The following is a 21,426-nucleotide window of genomic DNA, read 5'->3' as shown; positions in this document are numbered from 1 at the left end:
ATCAAAAATGTGAAACAACATTGGTTTAAAAAACTAATCTCCAAGTGACAAGTCTACCAGTCCCAGCATTTCGCTCATGTAATGTGATTTATAAAAAATCAATTTGCTATGATAACCTTTTGAGACTACAGAAAACCCTGGGCCATAGATGATATTTATTATATCCATCATATGTATAACTAAAGTACGTCTCCAATAAAGGGAGCAATTATTTCTGATCAGCTAAGGAAATGGAATATCCTGGGGAGAAGGAGGACATATTTTGCATGAAGGATAATGACATCCATTTCAAGCAAATGTATACAAAACATTTTAAGGTTTTACTCATTAGTTCCCTTTATAGATCTCCCACCAACATTTTTTCAATTGCCATGCCTTATATAAAAGCAGAACGCCAGCGACCAGCTCACCTTGTCCCTTCAATGGTTAGATGCATCTACAGAACGCAATATAAAGGCGGTTTTGTTAATGTACAACATTCCCATCTCTGCACAAGTCTGCTGCACAAACTACTAGTAGTATTATTGTCATCTGTAAATCAGGTGGACTACCACACTCACAGTAGAGAAATATAGTTACTTCACTAGATTGTGGAAGTGGTTTTAGTCATTGGTATTCCCACCTTTCTCAGTAGAACTAAATTACAAAAAAAAGGTTTATGAAAGTCTGTAAATTGATCTGCAAACTAGATCCAATGACAGGGTTGTCAGTCGAAACACTTAGATAATCTTATCTGAAGCCCATGTTCATTTGCATTAGTGTACATCACGTTTATCGCAGTCATATTTGTTCTCCATATAGAAATGATCAAGGTCTAAGTGATTCCCCCAACTACTGTCATTGATTTAGCCTCCATTCTGACATATAACCTCTGTTATTTTCTGTAAGTATGATACAAAAACAGAATCTCTACTCAAGGGAATAAATTAGTATATTCAGTGCTCTACAGGGCTATATGTTGAGAGGCACACTAAAAAAATTAGTGGCACATCATCGTAAATGGTTCATATTTAATGCTAATATGAAAAACACATGCAAAAATGTTCAAGACATTTAAATACAGTGCTGTACAGTTGTACCTTGTGGGGGTGCAGTGGCTCAAACCAAAAAAGGGGCAATTAGTTCCAGGGGGGTGGGGCAGTCGGGTCATATAGGGCACTTCGGGGGAAAAAATGGCATGGGAAAGAAAATGGGCACCCCTGCCACCCACCTCTGCACGTCCCTGTGTAAATACACACACACACAGCAGCGCCGTTGGAAACTCATACGTTTCCCATTAATTTTTTTGTTTATGATATATATTTATATTTTAAATTCAATATGTTTTGCACTAGTTTGATTATATAGCATAATGCGCCACAGCTGTGCAACGCACTTCCAGAGGCTGAGGAACGCCCTACACATTTAAAGAAATGTCTTAAATCAGTTTTTGGAAAACGTTTTTAAAGTTCTCTGTTAGTTACAAGTTTTAAAATAATCTTTTCAGACTTTCTATTGTTGCTCTCCTTTATTGGCTAACCTAGCTGCTTGTTTTCTTGCTTATTTTGTTGTCTGTGTACTGTCCTGCTGTTTTGAGTAAAACGCTCACACTGTAGAGCCCTGATATTATAAATACATAAATAAATATGCAAAAATACTGTACTAAATGACTAATGCAAGAAAATGCATTGTATTATATCCAGTATGATTAATTTTAAATAGATTATAACTATATAAAATGCATTACAAATATTTTTGTCTACAGTTGATATCAAATCATGTAGAGTAATTTTGATATGGAATGTGAAATGTCAATGTATTCATTTATTTTAATCATTGCTCCATAATAATTTAGATGGTACAAGGGGCACATTCCAACAAGATGCACAGCAGTCGTTTTTGAATCAAATAAGATAGAGCTCAAAAGAGCAAGGTGGCACAAGGAAAGACACTGACGCCAGTTCAGAAGTAGCAATGTGGAAATGCAGGAATGTGTTTTCTTCCTTGTGTTCATCCCCGTCTGTGTCCATTTCCATTGCACTCTTCAAACCATAGCCATTTTGCTGTCCTCTCCTACATTACCTGGTCATATTTGAAGGAATAGTTAAAATAGCCTCATGTAAATGTATTACTCGTTTTGCCTTACTCATTGTAAAAAAAAAAAAAACACCAATGGCAGTAATTGTACTGCTTGGGAGAGGTACAGGCCATTCAGCAGCGCAATGTGCTCTCTTATGAATGATGGACGTACAGCTTCGCAGCACCAATGAGGATCTGCCATCGCTGGCTGCCACTGCTGAGTTATTTTAATAGCCCAAACGGGCATAAGTCAATCTAATTCTTTATACAGGCCCATAATAAAGGTCTTTTCTTTCTCTGTACTCTCTGCTTATTATAATGGGATGTGGATGTGAATGGTTATACTCCAGGATTTCAACATCTAGAGCACATAATGTTGTCGCTGATGACATTTAAAAAAAACACCACAAGCTGCTCTATTACATACATAACAGGTGGGAGCTCATTATTTTTTACATAATTCCCTGTGGCATGTGACCTGTACTCATCATGAACCCTTTTGGTGTGTGCATATAGATCTGTGTGTTTATTATATGTTTGTGTATGCGTGTATATATTTATACATACATATAAAACTCCTCCAGCTATCTTACACTATTATTGCATATTCATGTACTAAACTGAATGTATTATTTTGACCCCCCAACCCCACCCCACACACACACACACACACACACACTTTACCCAACCAGCACAAGCAAACCCCTCTAGGGATTTACAAAAACAGTATGCATTATTTGTATCATACATTTTAAATGACATGTTAGGAACAGTTTATAGCTCTTCATTGAGAATAATCACTTAAATGCTTAAATCCTCCAAGACAAAAAGCAAGCTGCTTCAAAAGCATAGGTGGTGACAGATTTTAATCCCGAATCAAAGTTGCATAAAGAATGCTCCAGGCATTTCCCATCACACCTTACAGACAATGACAATATCCAGAGAATAAAACTGCATCTAATAAGACAGTATCCCCAGCCTCCTTCCACTTAACTCTAATATACTGAGTGGGAATCCGTGCTTGCATATGATTAATATCATTGCTGCTTAAATATTATCCACTAATTCAATTTCATAGAGTATTGCATTACATTTCATTTCATTAATACATAATTTTGTCTGTAATGGTATTATGAAGATTACATTATACCATTATGTCACATGGAAAATACACAGGTGTCCTACAGAAATATGACTTCTCAAAAACAAGGAATTATTTTTGTTGATGGTGTAGCTAAAATAACAGTCTAGAATAATGTATAGTGAGGAACATACAGTCATCAGACTCACCCTGTAAGAATGAGATCATTGTTCAGATAACATAAATCTGAACACAGTTGTTGTTTTTTAAATATATATTACACAGTGAAGTACAAATCTCTGTAAGTAAAGAGACATTCAAGACTCTGGGAACAATTCAATCATGCCACCCTTCACCTTACATACAACAATGAGCTAACACATTGTGTGGCCAAGATCAGAAGTATTAGTATTTAAGATCTCAGCTCATTTTTGGCATATACTATATGGGCAAGTCCACACAGAAAGTGGGTTTACATTGGATATGTCAAAGACAGCCCATACAAGCTCAGTAGGTTTAATGTTGGTTAATGGGACACATAACTGATGCCAACAGACCTATATAAAGTGCACTGTGTAAGTCAGAAGTTCACAATGTATTTATTAGGTTGCAAGCCTATCTGTTGATGAAATCCTTTTCATACAACAAATATATCTAACCAATTTAACAGCTCTCTATATATAAAATTGTTACTCTGCAAAAAAACAATTTCCACATGTTAAAATCCATGCTCAGCCTCCATATTCCCATCTCTCCCCTTCCCGGTTCCCATCCTGCAGCTGTGCGCTAACAATCTGTCAGCGTTAGAGGCAGACAGTAAACTGGGAACAAAGTGATTGTTACAAACTGAAGCTAAAGCACGAAATCAATAAGTGCGTGTTTCTGTCATCACACAACAAGGCTTATTAGTGGCAACGCGCAATAAATCTGTGAAGCCCTTTTTCAATTTCCTGCTTCAATAAGCACCCCCTTGCTGCAGGACCCCTTTCCGTGGAAATGTTTTGTTTAACAAACCCCTGTGTAGGCAGGCTCATTACCCACTGTTGTGCGTGGTGGTGGGGATGGGAAGGTGGGGGTATTTGCCATTGTTAAGCTAATAATGTATTCACTGGATATCATTCAGCTTTTCTATTCCGTGACAAACACTCCTTCTCTATATGCCTCAAAGTTGATTTCAATCTCTGAAGATGAATACCTCCTTATCATTTACCAGCTTCTTGTATGTCAGTTTATTTTCATTTGAAACAAGCAATGACCTATTTTAAGATTAAAGCACAGGAGGGGTTCTTCTATGTCACCGATACTTGGAGTGTCATCAGCATTTTAAAATGGAAAATTAACTGAAATTACATCTAAACCTTTTAAGGACAGGTCCAGACAACAATTCTGCAACAGCAAATCACGCTATGAGCAACTACCAAGTACCGTGTGCCTTCAGCCTCTGTTCTCAGCCAGATGCATGATAAACATTTGAAACCTGCCTAAAACATAATGACTACTGGGATATCTGTCCTTCATCATCTAAAACACAATTGTACGTTAATGTATGATGTGGCGCATCAATGGCATTGGTAGTCCTCTGTCTATGGGAAGTTTAGAAACATCATGGTGTGTTTAAGAACATAGATCAATCCATGCATGTCTGTTCTGGAGACAAAGCTACACAGTAAAGATGTAAAGATGCACAGTATACAAAAATCACCAGACAATACCTGTTGAAGTAAAGTTGCAACAGTTTAAAACAACGAAGGGAATTAAGGGAAATTATAGACAAAAACCATCCCTCTTGCACTCTAGGCATCCAATCCCAGGCTTCTATAAATACCTTAAGAGTATTTTAGCAATGAAACGATATTGCTTTGTGAAACAATTCAAGGTGAGCTCCACATCAAAGCCATTCCAAGTGAGTTGTTACACAGAGCATGATAAAAGTAAAGCGAAGAATTACAATCCAGTACCCAAAAATAAATTGCATTAAGCTGTCAAAACATAGATACAGGACTCAATGCAAAACACTTCAAGCTACTCATGGCTTCTGACCTTTTCACCTGCACGAGCAACGTTTACACAACAAAAACAAAAGTAATATAACGAGTGGCACCGTGACTTTCAGAAGACATTTTAAGTTGGGTTTTTTTTTTTTTGGGGGGGGGGGGGAGGGGGCATAATACCCAATGTAGAGAGAATATAAATCAGACCCATTTTTAGTCTCAAAGCAATCAGCTCCTGAAAAAGTACACTGGTGTTCTGACAGGCAGCTGTTTCCATGAGTAAACAACAAATGTAACTAGTTTGTGGCAGCTCAGTTCAGCACCTGCCAGCTCTGTTATGAAGCCCAGGGGATAGAGAGGATAATATCATCTCTATGTAAGGCCTATGAGCAGCATCATATTATGGAGAGCATTACAAGGGGATTAGATTTGCTTAACAATGTTCTAAAGTGGCTGTCCTTCACCACACTTTTTACTAGTAAAAGCTTTTGTGGTGCGGTGAATGACAGCTAAAATACAACAGGACAAGACAGGATTGCACTGAGGAACAGACAACCACTTGGTAGTCAAGAATACAAAAAAGCCCCATATAAAGTAAAGTAAGAGAAGAATTTTGAAGTGAGAACAAATCCTCTGAGATATGACGTTTTGATTTTCAAAGAACCATAGGGGGCTGAAAATTGATTTGACCTTTTTACCTTCAACAACAGTGACTTATCTAACCATTTCTATTGTGTGAATAAAATGAAAAAATATTTGGAACCAGCAGATCAAAAAAAAAAAAAAAAACATAAAATATTTGACATTAAGAAAAATATAAACTTTTAACTAATTAAAAGCTTGAGTGTGCTAAGTAATATGTACCCTTGATTCAATCATGATATTTGTAAGCAGCTGAACTCCAGTTGCAGGTCACTACATGACAGGAAGATTTAAATGTGAACAACACATATTGTTTAGAATATCAGTCAAATGTAGTAGTGACTGAGGGAGACCTTATGACAAATAGTCATTCAGAGCTTCTCAAATTCAACCAAAATCCATTAAGAAACAGTTCATCGGATTGTCTTGTTACGCAGATCACTGCTACACCTTACAACTTAAAAAGCAATAGGTAATGAGACTTTACCTGATGCACACCTTTCACTGTATTGATTTAAACATTGGCCTTTGGTTATATAAAACTTTTGTTTAGTCTACAGTAGGAGGTGATGAAGGGATAATTTATTCTGTAAATTGCTACATGCAGCTATCCCTTTCAGATGCCTGTCTGACTTTTACAGATGTCCTGCTGTTTCAGATCACATACATCTTGAATGATTGAAGTATGGTAGCCTATTGAGATATGGTGCCTTTGCCATAAATGCATTTCCAGATGTTGACAGTTTCCAGATGCTTAATCATAGGTCACGTATGCCTTGGATCTCTCAATATGACTAGATACTTAGAGGAGATGTAGGAAGAATCACTTAAAATGCTTAGACACTAATTTCTTGTCCTGTGTTTGTATGTGCTACAACACCACCGACAATCTCATAATATTTTCGTTCTCAGAGGGGCCTTCTTAGACAAACTCTCTTCAGTCAAACCATGTCTTCAACACAGGGTGCACAATCCTGGTACTTTAGGGATACAATATATTCGGGTTTTAATTCTACTTGAACACCTAATTAAAATAAGGATATTGGAAAATTATCTAGCCGGATGTAATTCAATATTGTAATATTAAATCAACCCCATCCAACTTTATGCAGGGATATTTGGTTATTCTAGGCTGTTGCAAATTAATGTTCAGTATTGAATTAGTTCACTGACATAATTAAACTGATTTTTAGATCTATTAAAAAAACGTACACAGATAAGTACTCCATTTCCTTCACTGGAAGTTTCCAAAAGTTCAGTAGTATATAAACTCAGGGGATTTAAAATAATCTATAGCTCCACAGTTCTGGGTTACTGCTGTAAAAACAATGCATCATTAATTTCAAAGAAATTGTGGGTTTTATCAGTAACTGTCTGCTTTCTGTACTTTTGTTGCAAGGCATTCCAGCATGATTAATTACTTGTTTACATTTCCACCCCTGTTTTTCCAAGACAGAGACGAGAAAAATAAAAAAACATGATTTCTTCTGATTTATCTTTCTCACTTAAGAGTTCATTAGCAGAAGCATATTGGTAAAATAAAAGACATTGACACAGCTGATGGATATAATCCGATATTTTTCATTAACAATATGAAAATTGATGACACACAAGATCTTTGACTAGAGAATTTCAGTCCAATAACCCCTTTATCTCAGTCCACTTAGTGCTCCAACAAAACAAAATGCCCGTATATTTTGGTTCCCATAGAAACAATATTGCATTGCCAGCTAAATACAATGAAGGCATTTCTAATTATTAATATGGTATAGTGCATTTGTATTTGTTTCTTAAATTGTCCTTGAAATAAAAGATTTGCATATGTAGCTATATTTCTAAATATACTAAATTCATTGTACCTGAAAAGTATGGTTTGTGCTGGTAGAAACATTAAAATGCTTTAGTTCTGCATGCACAAATCATGAATTTTATGATGAATATTAAAAACCTCTGAAATGGCTTAGATACAAGACTTTGGTACTGCTAATTCTGTGTTAAATGCACTTACAAGAACGTATTGTACAGATCAGACACTCACTAAGAAGAAAGGATTTATCCTCAAACACAAGCAAGAAAAGTGCCAGATAAAACTACCTATTCAAATCAGAAAGGAAAATAAAATTATGAAGTGACTAATATTAAGCCACCCCTTTCCACCTCCAAAGATCACCATCCAATAATAAAAGAGCACGTATACGTGTAAGCCCAACACTGCAGAACTCCAGCTGTCCTAGCTTTGTCTTGCCTCAGGTCTTTCTCAGAAAAAACTAACCGTTCTTCTATGGTAGATTGGAGGTTCTAGCTTCGCAGGCCCTTGGTCGGCTGCTTTCAGCCCCATATCAACCTTACTTGGTCTGACAGGGTCTTTCCCCCCAGACTGAATGAGTGACACAGTCAATCAGGCTCAAATGCTATTCATTATGACTGCGACCCATGGAGCTTATAAGGGCTCGGCAGTTTATTACTTTGCTGGAGACCACACAATAATGGTTTTGTTCACATTGTGGAGCTCTGCAGGAATTTCAAATGGTCAATCTACAATGCAATGTCAGCATGGACACTAGAATCCACAATATACAGATCCCCCAAAACTTTCGCATATGAAAACAAATCTACCAACCTGGATTGTCAAGTGGGTGATATCTATGTGATGGGGCGCATCCTCACACTGCAGTAATCACTATACATAAATAAAGCTATATTCATACTACATTACAACTATAAAATGAAAAAAGCAATGCTCAAGAGATTCCAACGCGCTGATCAACCTCACCAGTGTAGAATCAAAGAATACTCAGATCCTCTGTGATGAATAATCATGCCTAGAGACATCATACCTACTGTAATTCTAATTGGGAAACGGTGCAGCCCAGGAGTGAACCTAACATCCTACAGGTTTCGCTGCAGTTGCTTAAGTCTTTCAAGTGCAACCGTAATCCTAGCCATTTTACATTATTTCCATTACCCAAAATAATTAAGTTTTCCAAACAGCCCCAAGTACTATTTACTCTGTATTACAGGAGATGCACTCCTTCGCGTTTTCCATCCAGTCGATCTTTCTATATGCCTGGAATGCTTTGAGTAAAGCTTCTCCTCTGGAAAGATTATATTTAACTCATAAAAAAAAAAAGAATTAAGCGCATAAGTATGTTTAAGATGTGAATTTATGCCTTAATGAAATTGACTTTGGCTGATGTTATAGGTGTTTAATCGCAGAAACCAATATTAATTAGATTGGCTGGTACTTGTTACTTCATACAGTGTTAAGCATTTGGCTTCTGTTCCATTAAAGAGCCACGCACATTTGTTGATTTTATATGACTGGTTAATGATTAGTCTTAATGCTTTCGGCAAGATGCATTTTGCAGACTTGATCTTATGATTACTACGGCCCCATGGAACACTAGCGGGGTGTAAATGAATGCAAATTATTTCCAACAGCTTGAGACGTCAAGATAAAAAGAAAAGCACTGCTTTCCTGTAACATCTTAGAAAAACTTCACAAAGATAAAGCCTGTTTATTTAAGGAGTATATGCAGATTACACTCGGCTCCTTTTAGACTTGATCCGAGACATCAGGACATCGTGTTCACTGTATTCACTGATGCAAACGAAGTTAAATGTAAGGTTGGATGGTCTTGAACTCATTAAGTGATACCATCCACCCCGTGCCCCATCTTCCAGCATAAAGATCACAGGCTCTCTGGCTTTTAAAGCTGCCACGTGACTGAGCTCACGATGGCAGTTCTGAAATAATTGAATTAGGGGTGTCAGACTCCAGTCCTGGGGGGCCACAGTGTCTGCAGGTTTTCGTTGCAACAGGAGCTTCCAATTTGTTAATTAATGTCATTACTGACTCAAGTAGGCTTATCTACAATTTTCATATTTAATTTGTATAGCCGATATCTTACAATGTTTTGATTTACTAAAAACACTGAACCCACTGAACATTTCAGAGTCTGGAGAGAAGTGTTAAATCTATCCAGATAATTGATTAATTAGACCAATTAAGGAGCTAAGACCTGGACTGGAACAAAAACCAGCAGACACTGTGGCCCCCCAGGACTGGAGTCCGACACCCCTGATTGAACTGTTCCAGGACTAGATAAGGTAAAGTAAGGTAGGTTGATTCTCTAACTACAGTTATTGGAGATCAGCTTGTTGTCCAGTATTTTGTTTTACAATTGTTACCTAATCATTTATTATTAAATAATCACTGCTTTGTGTCATTTTAAACACTCACACACTGTTACCCACATCAAATGGCACCCCAGGGACACAGTCACAGACCCTTGAGCTACAGTGTCATGTTTTAATCTGTGTACTGCCCTAAACCTCACTCATTATGAAAGATATTTGAAATGTGGTGTGTAACAAAGGCACATTAAACATAAATTAAAATCCCACTGTAGAATGAAGGATATTATGTAAGCCAAATGCACATACTTCTCTGTGTGTAACAGAAAAGGAAAAAAAAAACCCAAAAAAACACGATTACGCAGGTTCTCTCCAGTGATTTGTATGCATGCTTAGGTGTCACTGAGCAAGAATGAACAGGTGGAGATAATCCTGACATGGGGGAGGCCAGATCTCACACAAAGACACCAGAGATTGTGTTATAGATGCCTATCTCTCGGTAGGGTGCCTTTCAGCTCCTGCAGAGAGTCACTGTGGGGAACCTGGCCAGGCACTCAATAGGATTACCTCTGACTGTCATCCAAAATCAATGTCCTGTCGATGCAACATGAAAGGGAGACTTAAGCCTTATTTAGAAGAAAGGAGACATGGACAGAGCTGGATTAGCATATGTAGGTATGTCTGACACCCTCACCGCGGCCTGCTCACTTCTGCGCAGGCGTGGGAAGTTATTGTGGGACGGAGGGAGAGTAACAGGTCCTATTCTGCAATTAAAGCTACTGGACACGGCGATATACACCCCCTAGCAAACAAATACTGGACTGAAACACATTGTTTGCTAGTCAGATCACCTGGCTGGACTTTGTGACACGGAAACAAAGTCCAGTGTTTGTGTTGCTGTTTGAGGCACTCCGAGTCTGCGCTTCACCCGGAATAATATCGACATTCCCTCCATTGATTTCGCCCCAGTCATTATTCATTCATTATTCAATATTATTTCCTTGCCAGCGGAGGTGCAGCGTTTCCCGATGTCCCGGCTCAAGTTCAGCGCTAACCTGTCGTGGCTGTTCACGGAGCGGCCCGAGTTCACGCAGCGGCTCCAGGGCGCAGCGGCGGCCGGGTTTCGAGCCGTGGAGGCGGCGTGGCTGTACGACGCGGACCCGCTGGCGCTCCAGGAAGCCCAGCGACAGGCGGGGGTGGAAGTTGTGCTCATTAACACGCCGCCCGGTAAGAGATGCACAGATGATAATAACACCACGGTATTTAAAATTACAGTTTACCACCCGTTTGGCCAATTAAAATGTAGGCGTTTAATAATAATGCAGCAGCCCTGCACGGTCGATTACTTCTCGCTCTCCGTAGCGTCAGACGTGGAACGCGTAAAAACATTATTAATACGTACAGTGAACCAGGAATTTCTAAGTAAGTTTACCTTAAATGCATTAGTTGTGTTGAAAGTAAAATAAGTGAGTTAATCCTAAATTGAATACACTAAAACGTCCTTTACTATGCTGCACACTGACGCCGTGGCGGGGGATTTATAGCATAATGAGCTCGACGCCCCGCTTTCAGTTGAGCCCAGACTCGAGTTTAAAGGCCTGACAATGTCCTAGAGTTATTTCTTCAGGTAAATAAATGCTCTTTATTGCACCAAGTTTCCAGCTCCATGTGGGTGATGCTATCCTTGTTGCAGGAGATGTGGATAACGGGGATCTCGGGCTGGGGGCTGTCCCTGGCAGACAGGTGGATTTCAGAAGAGGCCTGGAGCTGGCAGTGAAGTATGCCAAGGCCCTGGACTGCAGCAGGTACAACCACTGCTCTGCCATGTGACCTGGAGAGCCAGCCAGTGTGCAGGGTGGCAGCATATGGTGCCCTGCGCAACACAGCCTCTTCTTCAGTTCTCCCACAATCCCTTTTCCATGCACCAGTTAAATATTATTATTATTATTATTATTATTCATGTATTTATTAGCAGACACCCTTATCCAGGACTACTTAGGAAACATTTAAAGTATTACATCAATGCTCGGGCCGTGCACTGTAGCATGCCTTTTAAATGAATCAACACTTTTTACATTTAAGAATCAATGCTTTTATTTAGCTCACAAAACAAATAAAGCATAACAGGCTCTGCTGCTCTTTTACAACTATATTAAGCATGCTGCATACCAAAAAAAGGGGGTCTATAGGGGGTTGTCTGATCTACTGAACATTTTAATTACAGAAAGTAGGATAGAAGCTAATAGGTGAAAATAATAAATACATATTCTATATATTAGCTATCTTTATTGAACATTGCGTGATTGTGCAGTGTCTGCTTGTTTCCTCAGGATCCACCTGATGGCCGGGAGGGTACCTGCAGGGCGGGACCGAGCGGCGGCTAGTGAGGAGATGGAGGCCACATTTGTAGAGAACCTGAAATACGCTGCTGGTGTTCTGTCAAAGGTCACTCTGGGTCACCAAGTTTCAATCTGGATCTGCATATGTGATATATATATGCATAATGCTAATGATTGTTACCCAGCGATCCAGTGCAAATGTATTGTGGCAAGCGATGGGGGATGGGGGATCTACGGGGTTGGTTTACAGAGCAGCTTGCAATTAGTTAGTAAGGGATGAAGATTAGGTGTCAAATTCACTTGGTCACCTACATAAGCTCCAGGGGCCGATTACACAGTGTGCATGATGCAGTTGTATTCTCCGTCTTCAGGAAGGGATTCTCGGCCTGCTGGAGCCGATCAACACCAGGATTACAGACCCCCGATATTTCCTGAACACGCCACACCAGGGTACGTTAGAAGGGATTCCTTGAACTTCACCTGTACCGGGTAGGTTCAGATTGCAAAAGATAGACCAGGAGTATTGACACGTGCAGAGAAATCTTGTAATTTAATCTTTGAAGTGAATTTGAATACTGGTAGGAATCAAATGTACATTTTACATGGTGTATGCTAATTCTGAATGATGAATGACAGCCATCAGGGAGGGTCAGACGCATGCGTGTGTTTGTATGAATGAGTAAACTAACAACAACCTGAATTGTGTATTCCTAGCTGCTGCTATTTTGCAGAAAGTTGGCCACCCAAACATAAAGCTACAAATGGTGAGTATGAAACCATTATACTGGGTTTTATATATTTGTAGCCTCTGGAATGACCTTTAACTGTAACCAAGAGGATAGTTTATACATTTGGTCTTGACAGCTAATGTATGTGCAGTCACCGTTTCCAGTAGGGCTATTGAGTCAGCTGTACTGTAAATAAAGGCTTTTGGTTTGGTTACATGCATTAAGTGCAAAAATCAATATTACACATTATATGTCATTTTATTCTCTCCTTCGCTCTCGCTCCTCCAAAGTACCATTAGTTGTATTATTCTGTCAAATAAATAAACAGCCAATAGGATTACAGACTGTGAGAAATTATTTAGGTTCCGAAACGCCATTTATTGTTGTTGTCTCAAAACAAAATGTGCCGATTTCAGGTTTTTTAATACACAAAAGACAGCACTGTGGAGCAGAAGGAGTATTGTCATATTCTAGCCCAGCACTTCATATTGAACAGAATTTTCCATCAAGTGAAGTGCCGAATTAGTTACACATCACTTTAAGTTCTACTAACTTTCAAACTGAGAAGGTATAAACAAACCAAAGCTTACCTTTTATGCTTGCCTTTTTTGATGGGCAAAGGATATAAAACCACATTCCTCAGAATGGTTTCTCTAAGCTGATTGAACTGTCAAAAGCAGTCTTTAACCCAGGAACTACGAAGAAATATGATTAAATAAGGACACAAAAGTAACTTGAAAAGAGCAATACTTTCTTAAATCACAGCTGTGTTGACATCTTGTGCTACCATGCAAATACAGCTCTATAATTGATGCTCTCTGACAGAATCCTTTTTTTTTTTTTTTTTTTTTTTTGTCACAGGACATCTTTCACTGGCAGATAATGGATGGCAATCTTACACAAAACATCAAAACCTACTTCCCACTCCTAGGCAAGTGCACTTGCTTTTCTGGGTTGTTTACATCGTTCAGTTTAATTCCTTGGGCAGCGTTGACTATGACTCAGGTGTCTTGGGGAGCTCAGCTGTGTGGCGGCACGACAGGCCACCTTGGAGCAGCTGACACACAGACGGCCTCAATATAAAATTAAAAACAGATCAATGTGCTAATATGAAGACGCATGCCTTGACTTGGGCATTGTGAAATGTACAGGCTGATAAAGTGTCTGCTGGGGTTCTTACCCTGCTTTATCGATCAACTGAATGAAGATTTTCATATCCAAATTAGTACATTTCAACAACTATTCTTAAAAAGAAAAAACAGTTGCGCACTTCTGATTGGCTGATTATCTTGTTCAGTCATTTTACACATTACACAGAACATTTAACCCTTTAGTTGACCTGGGTTATAGATGCCCTGTCATTCTTGGACTGTATTTGCAGGTCATATTCAGATTGCGCAGGTTCCCCATCGCAATGAGCCAGACAGCCCAGGGGAAGTGAACTTTCCCTACGTCTTCAATCTGCTAGAGGAAATGGGCTACCAGGGCTACATTGGATGTGAATACAGACCCCTGGGTGAGTTAATGAATCATCCCTGAATAAGGCAAGATAATTAGCTTTAAAGAGTGCATCATTAAGAAAAAAACAGCAATCTCGTTCATTATGAATAAGCAAGAGTACTACAAACCTACCTGTCCTACGCCTACATAAATTGCCTTGACAACTTAAAAGCACGTAATTTATTATTACTTAATTGTAACAAAGTATATCCACATTTAATACTACCTGACAATTAAGTATTGTATAGCATGAATGTATTGCAAGTGCTTGAAACACTGTAATTGTAAATTAAACAGCAGTACAATTTGTATGGTTTAATTTATTTTTTAATCTGAACAAATATTGTTTAAGGGAAACGCATAGCTGTTGATGCTATCAGATTTGTCGTGACATAAAAAAAGATCTCTGCAACACTGTAGGACATTTTTCTTGTGAATAAATCGGCGAGTAAATTATTGTAGCTCTTTACGGATATACTAAGGCTAAGGACCAAAACCCCCTTAAATGGATGGAGGCAGTAAAGATGAAATCTCAATCTAAAAACATTATAGAACATGTCTTCAGATTGTAGAAAAGTGAAAGGATAGGAGAATGATAATTAAGCAGGCTGAGAAGTAGTATTTACATATTAAATATTTGAAGTGCTTGGCCAAGATAGATTCAGCACTCCTGGCATGATTAGAAAGACTAATCCTTGATTGATTGGGAGATTCATTAATTGTATCCATTTGGTCCAGTAATCCCCTTTTGTTTCAAATCCATGGTTGTATTAAATCTGTTTTATAACTGTTCAGCTGTTTGTTTGTTGGTTGATTGGTTGGTTCTGGGAAAGTTCTGGGGACTGCAGCGGTTCCCTTCTCGTTGGTCAGCAGCTCTCATTATTCACAAACGCACCCCCCCCACCTTCCCCTGCTGGCTGTTCATTAACTGTAATATTTTGCTGCCCTACCAACCAGCTCCCCTCATTCCCATTTTCCCTGTCACCTGCGGCCCTGTAATTGAAATTAAGAATGCAAGTGGAGATCCACGCTGAGATGCTGTGATAAACACCGAGCAGGCAGGGGCCGGGAGGGAGGGCACCTAATGAGGCCATTGCTATGCAGAGCCAGCCGTGGACTCCTCAACTGAACACATCCAATTTCCGCCTCCCTCCCCTCCTCTTAACCCCAGAAACTGCTCTGATTTAACGGGAAACACAAATGATGACTTCTAGAGGCTCAGAGATTAAATGAGACTAATTCTGGCTTTGCTCCTTGTTCACTGAAGCATCGCCTCTTAATGTTTAACCCCAGAAAGCCATGCTGCCTTTGAAGTCACTACACAATGCCTCTGAAGAGAAAGGTCCTGTTTTTTTATTAATGTTGTCTCCTTTGAAACTTAATGGTTCCAGTTATTGCCCAGAAATGTCAGATTTAATATAAACCATTTAAAACAGGGAACTTTGACAGTGCAACACTTACATTATTCAGAGAAATAAAATAATGTACGTTCTTCCATTTTGCATGTACGTGCTCCTATTACTGTGAACACACAGCGTGCAAAGGGTTTTTCACAGCACTGGTGGTGTCTGAAGGGAATGATTACATGACTGGATACAGGACAAAGATATGGCGTGAATAGTTTTGTTTTAACCGTAAACTGCCAGTTTTCGCTTACTTTTGATGTGTGTTGTTTCAGGTGCTACAGAGGAGGGTCTCGGGTGGTTGCAGGACTACTGGAAGGATAACAAATGAAGGCAGGTGATGGGCTTTCACTGAAGACAAACAGTGAGGCCATTGCAAGACGGACACTAAAACCAACTAAAGAAAACTGTTTTCTGAGTGTGGATAAAGAGGTAATCCAGAAACAGATACACCTGGGGACTATGAATTCTTGGGGGAGATGGAACTAACAAAAAAGAAAAACTATGCAGCTTTAAACTGACTTCTGTCCAATCCAGAAATAATACAAATGTTTGCAAGAGTAATACCAGGAGGCAGTGTCTAATGTGGAGAGATGTGGATTAAAGTTGCTGATGCACACAAGATACATATTTAACACTGGGCCCGATCCTGATAATAGAGGTTGGATACGGTGTTTGCTACAGGAAGGAAGCCTCAGAGATAACATGTAACACAACAGCACAGACATTAGCAGTGCAGAGGAAGCTGTAACCTTGGGAGATGCAGATAAGCCAGGCTGCTGCTGAGCCTGAAGAAAGGGATCGACTAACAGAGGCGCCCGGCTTAATTAAAGCGGCGCCAACTCCTGCTTTTGTTGGTGGACAATGCGCTTCCTGTACCGAGATTTGAAATGTCTTCCATACTGGAAATCTGGTTATAGACACCGCCTAAAACTTCTCCAGCACCGTCTCCCACCAGAACTACACACGTGCTGTCCAATCTGAACACATGATCTCTCCGGGGCTGTTGTAGAATAAGATGTTTGATTTTATTCCATTTGAAAGGAAACAATCGGTCTCAAGGTCTTTCATATTCTTGTTAGAGCTTTTTAAATTGTGCGTGGAGAAAGTTTCAAAGCTCTTTCTACTCCTCATATGGTCTTTATCTGTTATACATTATAAATTATACTGTACAGAGTTGTACATTTTCTTAACAAGGAGTCTGTTGAAAATGAAAGGAAAGGAAAAGATTTTTGTCCCCTTGGCTCAGCAAAAAATAAAAGAATAAATGCACTGGCCCATGAAGTTGTGCAGTATGCAACCGATAACAGTTGTAATCAATTAAATAGTTTAAAAAGAAAGATTAATTTAGTTTTCATACAGATTACTGTGTGCTAATGTTTTATTAGCGACTCACATAATGCCTTGTTACCCACTGGCATGTCTCATTAGTGCATATGTTGTAGATTTGCCTGTCTTTTACTCTCAATTTAGGTTTGACACATCCTTCCAGCAGCTATTTTAGATGGAACTGGTGCTTAAAATATGACAATATCAGCAGAAATAACTGAAACATCACACAGAACTTACATTTTTAACAAGATCAAAGGGAAAAGGCTGATACATAGTACTCTTTCAACACAATTATAAACTACTCCATTGAATAAATGTACTTACAGCAACCATATTTCCATTCTCTAATCTTACTAAGCTGTTTTTTATTCCCCAATTAATTTTTCTGTAAGGATTTTAACAGCTTAATCTAAGGGGCCCATGCAAACTTGGCACCAGGCATCATCTAAAGTCACATTAGCACTGAAGAATGCTGACCCCTGTTGGTACAACAAGGGCACTGACTGGCCTATTGATTTGCTGCCAGTTATTTCACCCCTTTACAAAAAAAGGAAAATCAATATTTTAATATAATGCAAAGTTTTTATTTTATACTTACAATTTGTATATACATAATGTACATATTGAACAAGGTCAGACACTCAGTCACTCCAATCATAAGCTTACATATGCATAACTAAAACTCAGAAAGTTGCATTTTTAAAGACATGAATAGTTAGACCTTATTAAATACCCAGTGTTCTTCACTTGAAAATGAACTGCAAAGGAAGGAGACCATTGTCTTGCTTACACACATGATTAAAGCCTCTCCTTGCCTTTATCCTTTTTAATTAGGAGTGTGCAGAATGCTGAGATATTTGGTTTCCTTCTCGATACATAGACGTGAAATATTAAGGCCGTTTGCTTCCTAGGTCGTGCCATGACGTCTTTTGAGCCGAGCAGAATTGTGTGCGTTTATTGCACCCATGTGGTGGATGAGAGCGTGTGACGGGACATAAGTGAAACCTGCATCACGTGTCCGAAGCCGTTCCTGTAGAATACTAAACACCATCGCCTGTGACGCCCTCGACTGAATTAATCGGCAGTTTAATTGGGTTTTCAAAGCTCTCTCTCCCAAGGTCAATATAGTAATACTGTCTCCCAATGCATTGTTAAAAACGTAGGCACTTTTGGAATTAAGTTGTTGGCTGTCAGGAAATTAGGTAACACACAGTTGAAATGATAAAAGTATGAAAAATTTATAACTTTAAAGCTCTCGGCTTTAACAGGCAGCGAACATTCACATTTACTAAACATTTAGACCTGCCAGGTGAAATCTAATTTCTTTATTTTCTGGTTACAGAGCTTCATTTTTCATTCCTCCAGTGTGGGTTCTGTGCAGCACACCACGATTAATATTTTAAAACGTTCCTCCAGTGTCATGATGTACAGTATTGACGGAATCTAAAAGTTCAGCCGTTTCATCCAGGTGTTGTATAGATTTGTGGAACGAGTGCATAATTCTGTTGGCGGTTGAGGACTTTTTTTTTTTTCTTCTGAGATTTCACAGCATAGCTTTAGCGATTTAATACGAGTGCTTCTCTCCAAACACAAAATTACCAATTTTCAAGCAGCAGACGTGTGACAGGCCTTATAGTAACCTTCTCCATAAAGAAGCAGGTGCGTTTAAAGGGCTCACTGCGTAAATATTTTAGCATTGTGTCCTATATTCTGCTCTCTACAAATTCACTTCACACTAAGGAGCTCCATCAGTCAGTACATCCCTCTGAGGTAGTATACATCTCATATAGCGCCTCTGTCTTTGTAAAGTGCCCTTGCTCCAGAGAAATGCCCTCTTCACACACATGCTGTAGGTGTCCTCCGTCCTGGGTGGCAAGAGGCACTTTCACAGGACACGGGCAGGCATGCTCTCTGTCATCTCTATTTGTACAGTGTATCTTCCTGTATGGCACAAAAACTAATCTCCAGTTTTTGCCCCCTTTTTTTCCTCATTTTCAGGCATAGGAGGAACATTTTGAAAAAGTTAAATTAACATTGATTAAAATAATAATAATAATTCTTCAAGATCAGAAACCCAAGGCTCCTTGTGCTAAACAGATAATGATTCGGACCCTATCATAGACAAACCTCTTCAGTGTTTCAGACCACATACATCGATACAGACTACCAATGAGAACGGCCGCGTCGAGATGCACCCCAGGCACTGCATACAGATCACCAGTCCCTTTAGCGAGGTGCGCTGCCCGGCGGAGGGGAAATTAGCAACTCCAGTGTCATATCAGCACCGGAGAAATAAAGTGAATTTCCTGTGCAACAGCCGGCACAAACACGATTTCATTCTACAATGTGCCTGTGTGTGTTGATACTATAGCAGCCAGCACTAATAGCAGGGTCTGGAGAGCACGTCTGTTTGCACCCCAGTGCTTTGCTTGCCAATGTCACGGGCGGTGTCTACAGCAGACCCGTCCAGAGGTTGAAGCAGGCCGTGTTGATGACAGACTCCAGGTGGTGGTACATGGACACGAGCTGTGGAGGCGGGCTATTGCTGGGCTGCGGCTGGGATGGCAAAGGCTCTCTGAAAACCACCTTCAGGCTCTGGAAAGGAAGTAGTGACAAAGAAATGGCATTTTCAATCGAGAGGAAAAAATGTGTCCACCCGCGTCACAGCTTGGCATTCAGACACGCTCGGCTCGACTGCAGTGGTTACAAAACGGATTATGGTCTGAGGCTTTCCTGTTTAGAACAGATAAAAAAATGAATGCTTTCAAATGAAAATAAAAGCAATTGCTCACCGTTTTCCCTGCCTGGGAATTGAGGAAGACCAGAACAAAGCAGTCAGTGAATTTTTGGTTTAGGACAGCCTAAAAAAAAAAAAAATCATGAAGAAATAGTCAAAAGTCCAGAGAATAAAAAGGGGGATGGAATAACTATATCCCTAAAGCTTTCTGAATGCCCACCAGTCAATCGCAGGGTCAGGATCAGCTTTTCTAAAGATACTGGATATTCAAAAGGAAATACATTCTGTACAGTGTCACTAAAAACAAACATATTCATTGTTCACTATGTACTATGGAAATGTCAATACTGCTTTGTTTGGCAGACGTACATAAACCTAGGAAACCCCACCGAGATAGAACTCTTTGATTTGCACATATATAGTTATGTCTAAAGCTTATGGAGGCTTTTTGATGTCGAGGTGCAGTTTGAATAAAGAATACAGTTGAGAATGTGAGAGGAGGGCGAGATCTCTGTGCTGACGAGGAACCAGTGGCTCCAACAGGCACGGCCGGCACAGGAGGTCTCACCAGATACTGGATCCCACTGTCCGCGTCCACAAAGTGCCGGCAGCTCTGGGGGAACCTGGACAGCAGCACCTTGATGAGGCTCTGGTACCAGCCAGGGCTCATGGTCAGGAAACAGTCCTGCATCAAACACGGACACACAGCTCTTTTAGTGAGTGCACAGGTCTTTGCATGGATTGGATTGAAGGCCTCTTAAATTAAGCTTGGGAAACCTTTGATGGTAGACTGTGTAGGATATCTGTACTGTGATGAAGACAGACATTTTACAAACACACTCATTCATCACTCTGTTGCCTACTGCAGCCTCAGCTAAGTAGGTACTTGGAGGCACAATTTAGCACTGCAGTGTCCAGTCGCTAGAAATGCATTATGTTTAAAATAATATCAATTAAAATACTGAGAGATGGTCTGCAACCACTAGAAGTATTGATTTCATACTGAAGGACCCTACCACAGAACACAGGCCATTTGCATAGTCTCTATATACAGTGGGAATTGATTTTAGGGTTGAATTTGCAGGTGTCCTCTTAGATGCATATTGAATATAGTGTGAATGTGCCTGGGGGGGTGATTTATCAGATTTATGGTCAGAAAGGACGGTGACGTATTGTATCGATGTAAAGACAAACATTGTTTCGTTCTTTTAGTGGTAGATGGGGACGATGTAATTTACGTGTTTAGTCCAGAATACAGTGTAAGAAGGAATATGTGATGTTAGGTCTTGGCACATAGGTATTTCTGCTCCTGTATGTGGAGAATGAATCGCAAAAAAGCGATACTAGAGACAAGAGCATGAAGTGGAGAGGGTGTGAATATGTAATTTGGACAAGTAACGCGTATAACACACTTAAATCTGACTCACGAGGAAAGACAGCATATAATGCATGCCACATTTACAGCTCAGTGGGTTGTG

The 21,426-nt window shown here is 39.6% G+C and overlaps 2 protein-coding genes across 9 annotated transcripts in view; one reads left to right on the top strand and one right to left on the bottom strand.

The window, feature by feature from the left end:
• Positions 1 to 10,398: 10,398 nt before the first annotated feature.
• Positions 10,399 to 17,156, top strand: hyi (hydroxypyruvate isomerase). Its single transcript, XM_066691882.1, has 9 exons — positions 10,399 to 10,584; positions 10,918 to 11,136; positions 11,603 to 11,714; positions 12,240 to 12,354; positions 12,620 to 12,698; positions 12,963 to 13,012; positions 13,838 to 13,907; positions 14,358 to 14,492; positions 16,155 to 17,156. Exons 1-9 carry the CDS (start codon positions 10,557 to 10,559, stop codon positions 16,208 to 16,210), a joined length of 864 nt encoding a protein of 287 aa, XP_066547979.1. The 5' UTR covers positions 10,399 to 10,556; the 3' UTR covers positions 16,211 to 17,156.
• Positions 17,157 to 17,773: 617 nt separating this feature from the next.
• szt2 (SZT2 subunit of KICSTOR complex) overlaps positions 17,774 to 21,426 on the bottom strand; it is a 66,630-nt gene continuing 62,977 nt past the window's right edge. For all 8 annotated transcript variants that reach the window (XM_066691874.1, XM_066691879.1, XM_066691876.1 and 5 more), the window contains 3 exons: positions 20,517 to 20,633; positions 20,004 to 20,072; positions 17,774 to 19,806 (listed from right to left, as the gene is read on the bottom strand). In XM_066691874.1, coding sequence (XP_066547971.1) covers positions 19,663 to 19,806; positions 20,004 to 20,072; positions 20,517 to 20,633 — 330 coding nt within the window. In that variant the 3' untranslated portion in view covers positions 17,774 to 19,662. The remainder of the gene's footprint in view (positions 19,807 to 20,003; positions 20,073 to 20,516; positions 20,634 to 21,426) is intronic.

The sequence above is a fragment of the Amia ocellicauda genome, chromosome 19 (genome assembly GCF_036373705.1).
Source record: "Amia ocellicauda isolate fAmiCal2 chromosome 19, fAmiCal2.hap1, whole genome shotgun sequence".
NCBI lineage: Eukaryota > Metazoa > Chordata > Actinopteri > Amiiformes > Amiidae > Amia > Amia ocellicauda.
Note: the sequence above shows the minus strand (reverse complement) of the source record. Positions and strands in the feature narration are given on the sequence as shown.

Coding starts and splice junctions, on each gene's coding strand:
- hyi (XM_066691882.1), top strand. CDS start 10,557: ATGGACAGAGCTGGATTAGCATATGTAG. Junction 12,355..12,619: donor CTGCTGGTGTTCTGTCAAAG/GTCACTCTGGGT, acceptor CTCCGTCTTCAG/GAAGGGATTCTCGGCCTGCT. Junction 13,013..13,837: donor CAAACATAAAGCTACAAATG/GTGAGTATGAAA, acceptor TTTTTGTCACAG/GACATCTTTCACTGGCAGAT.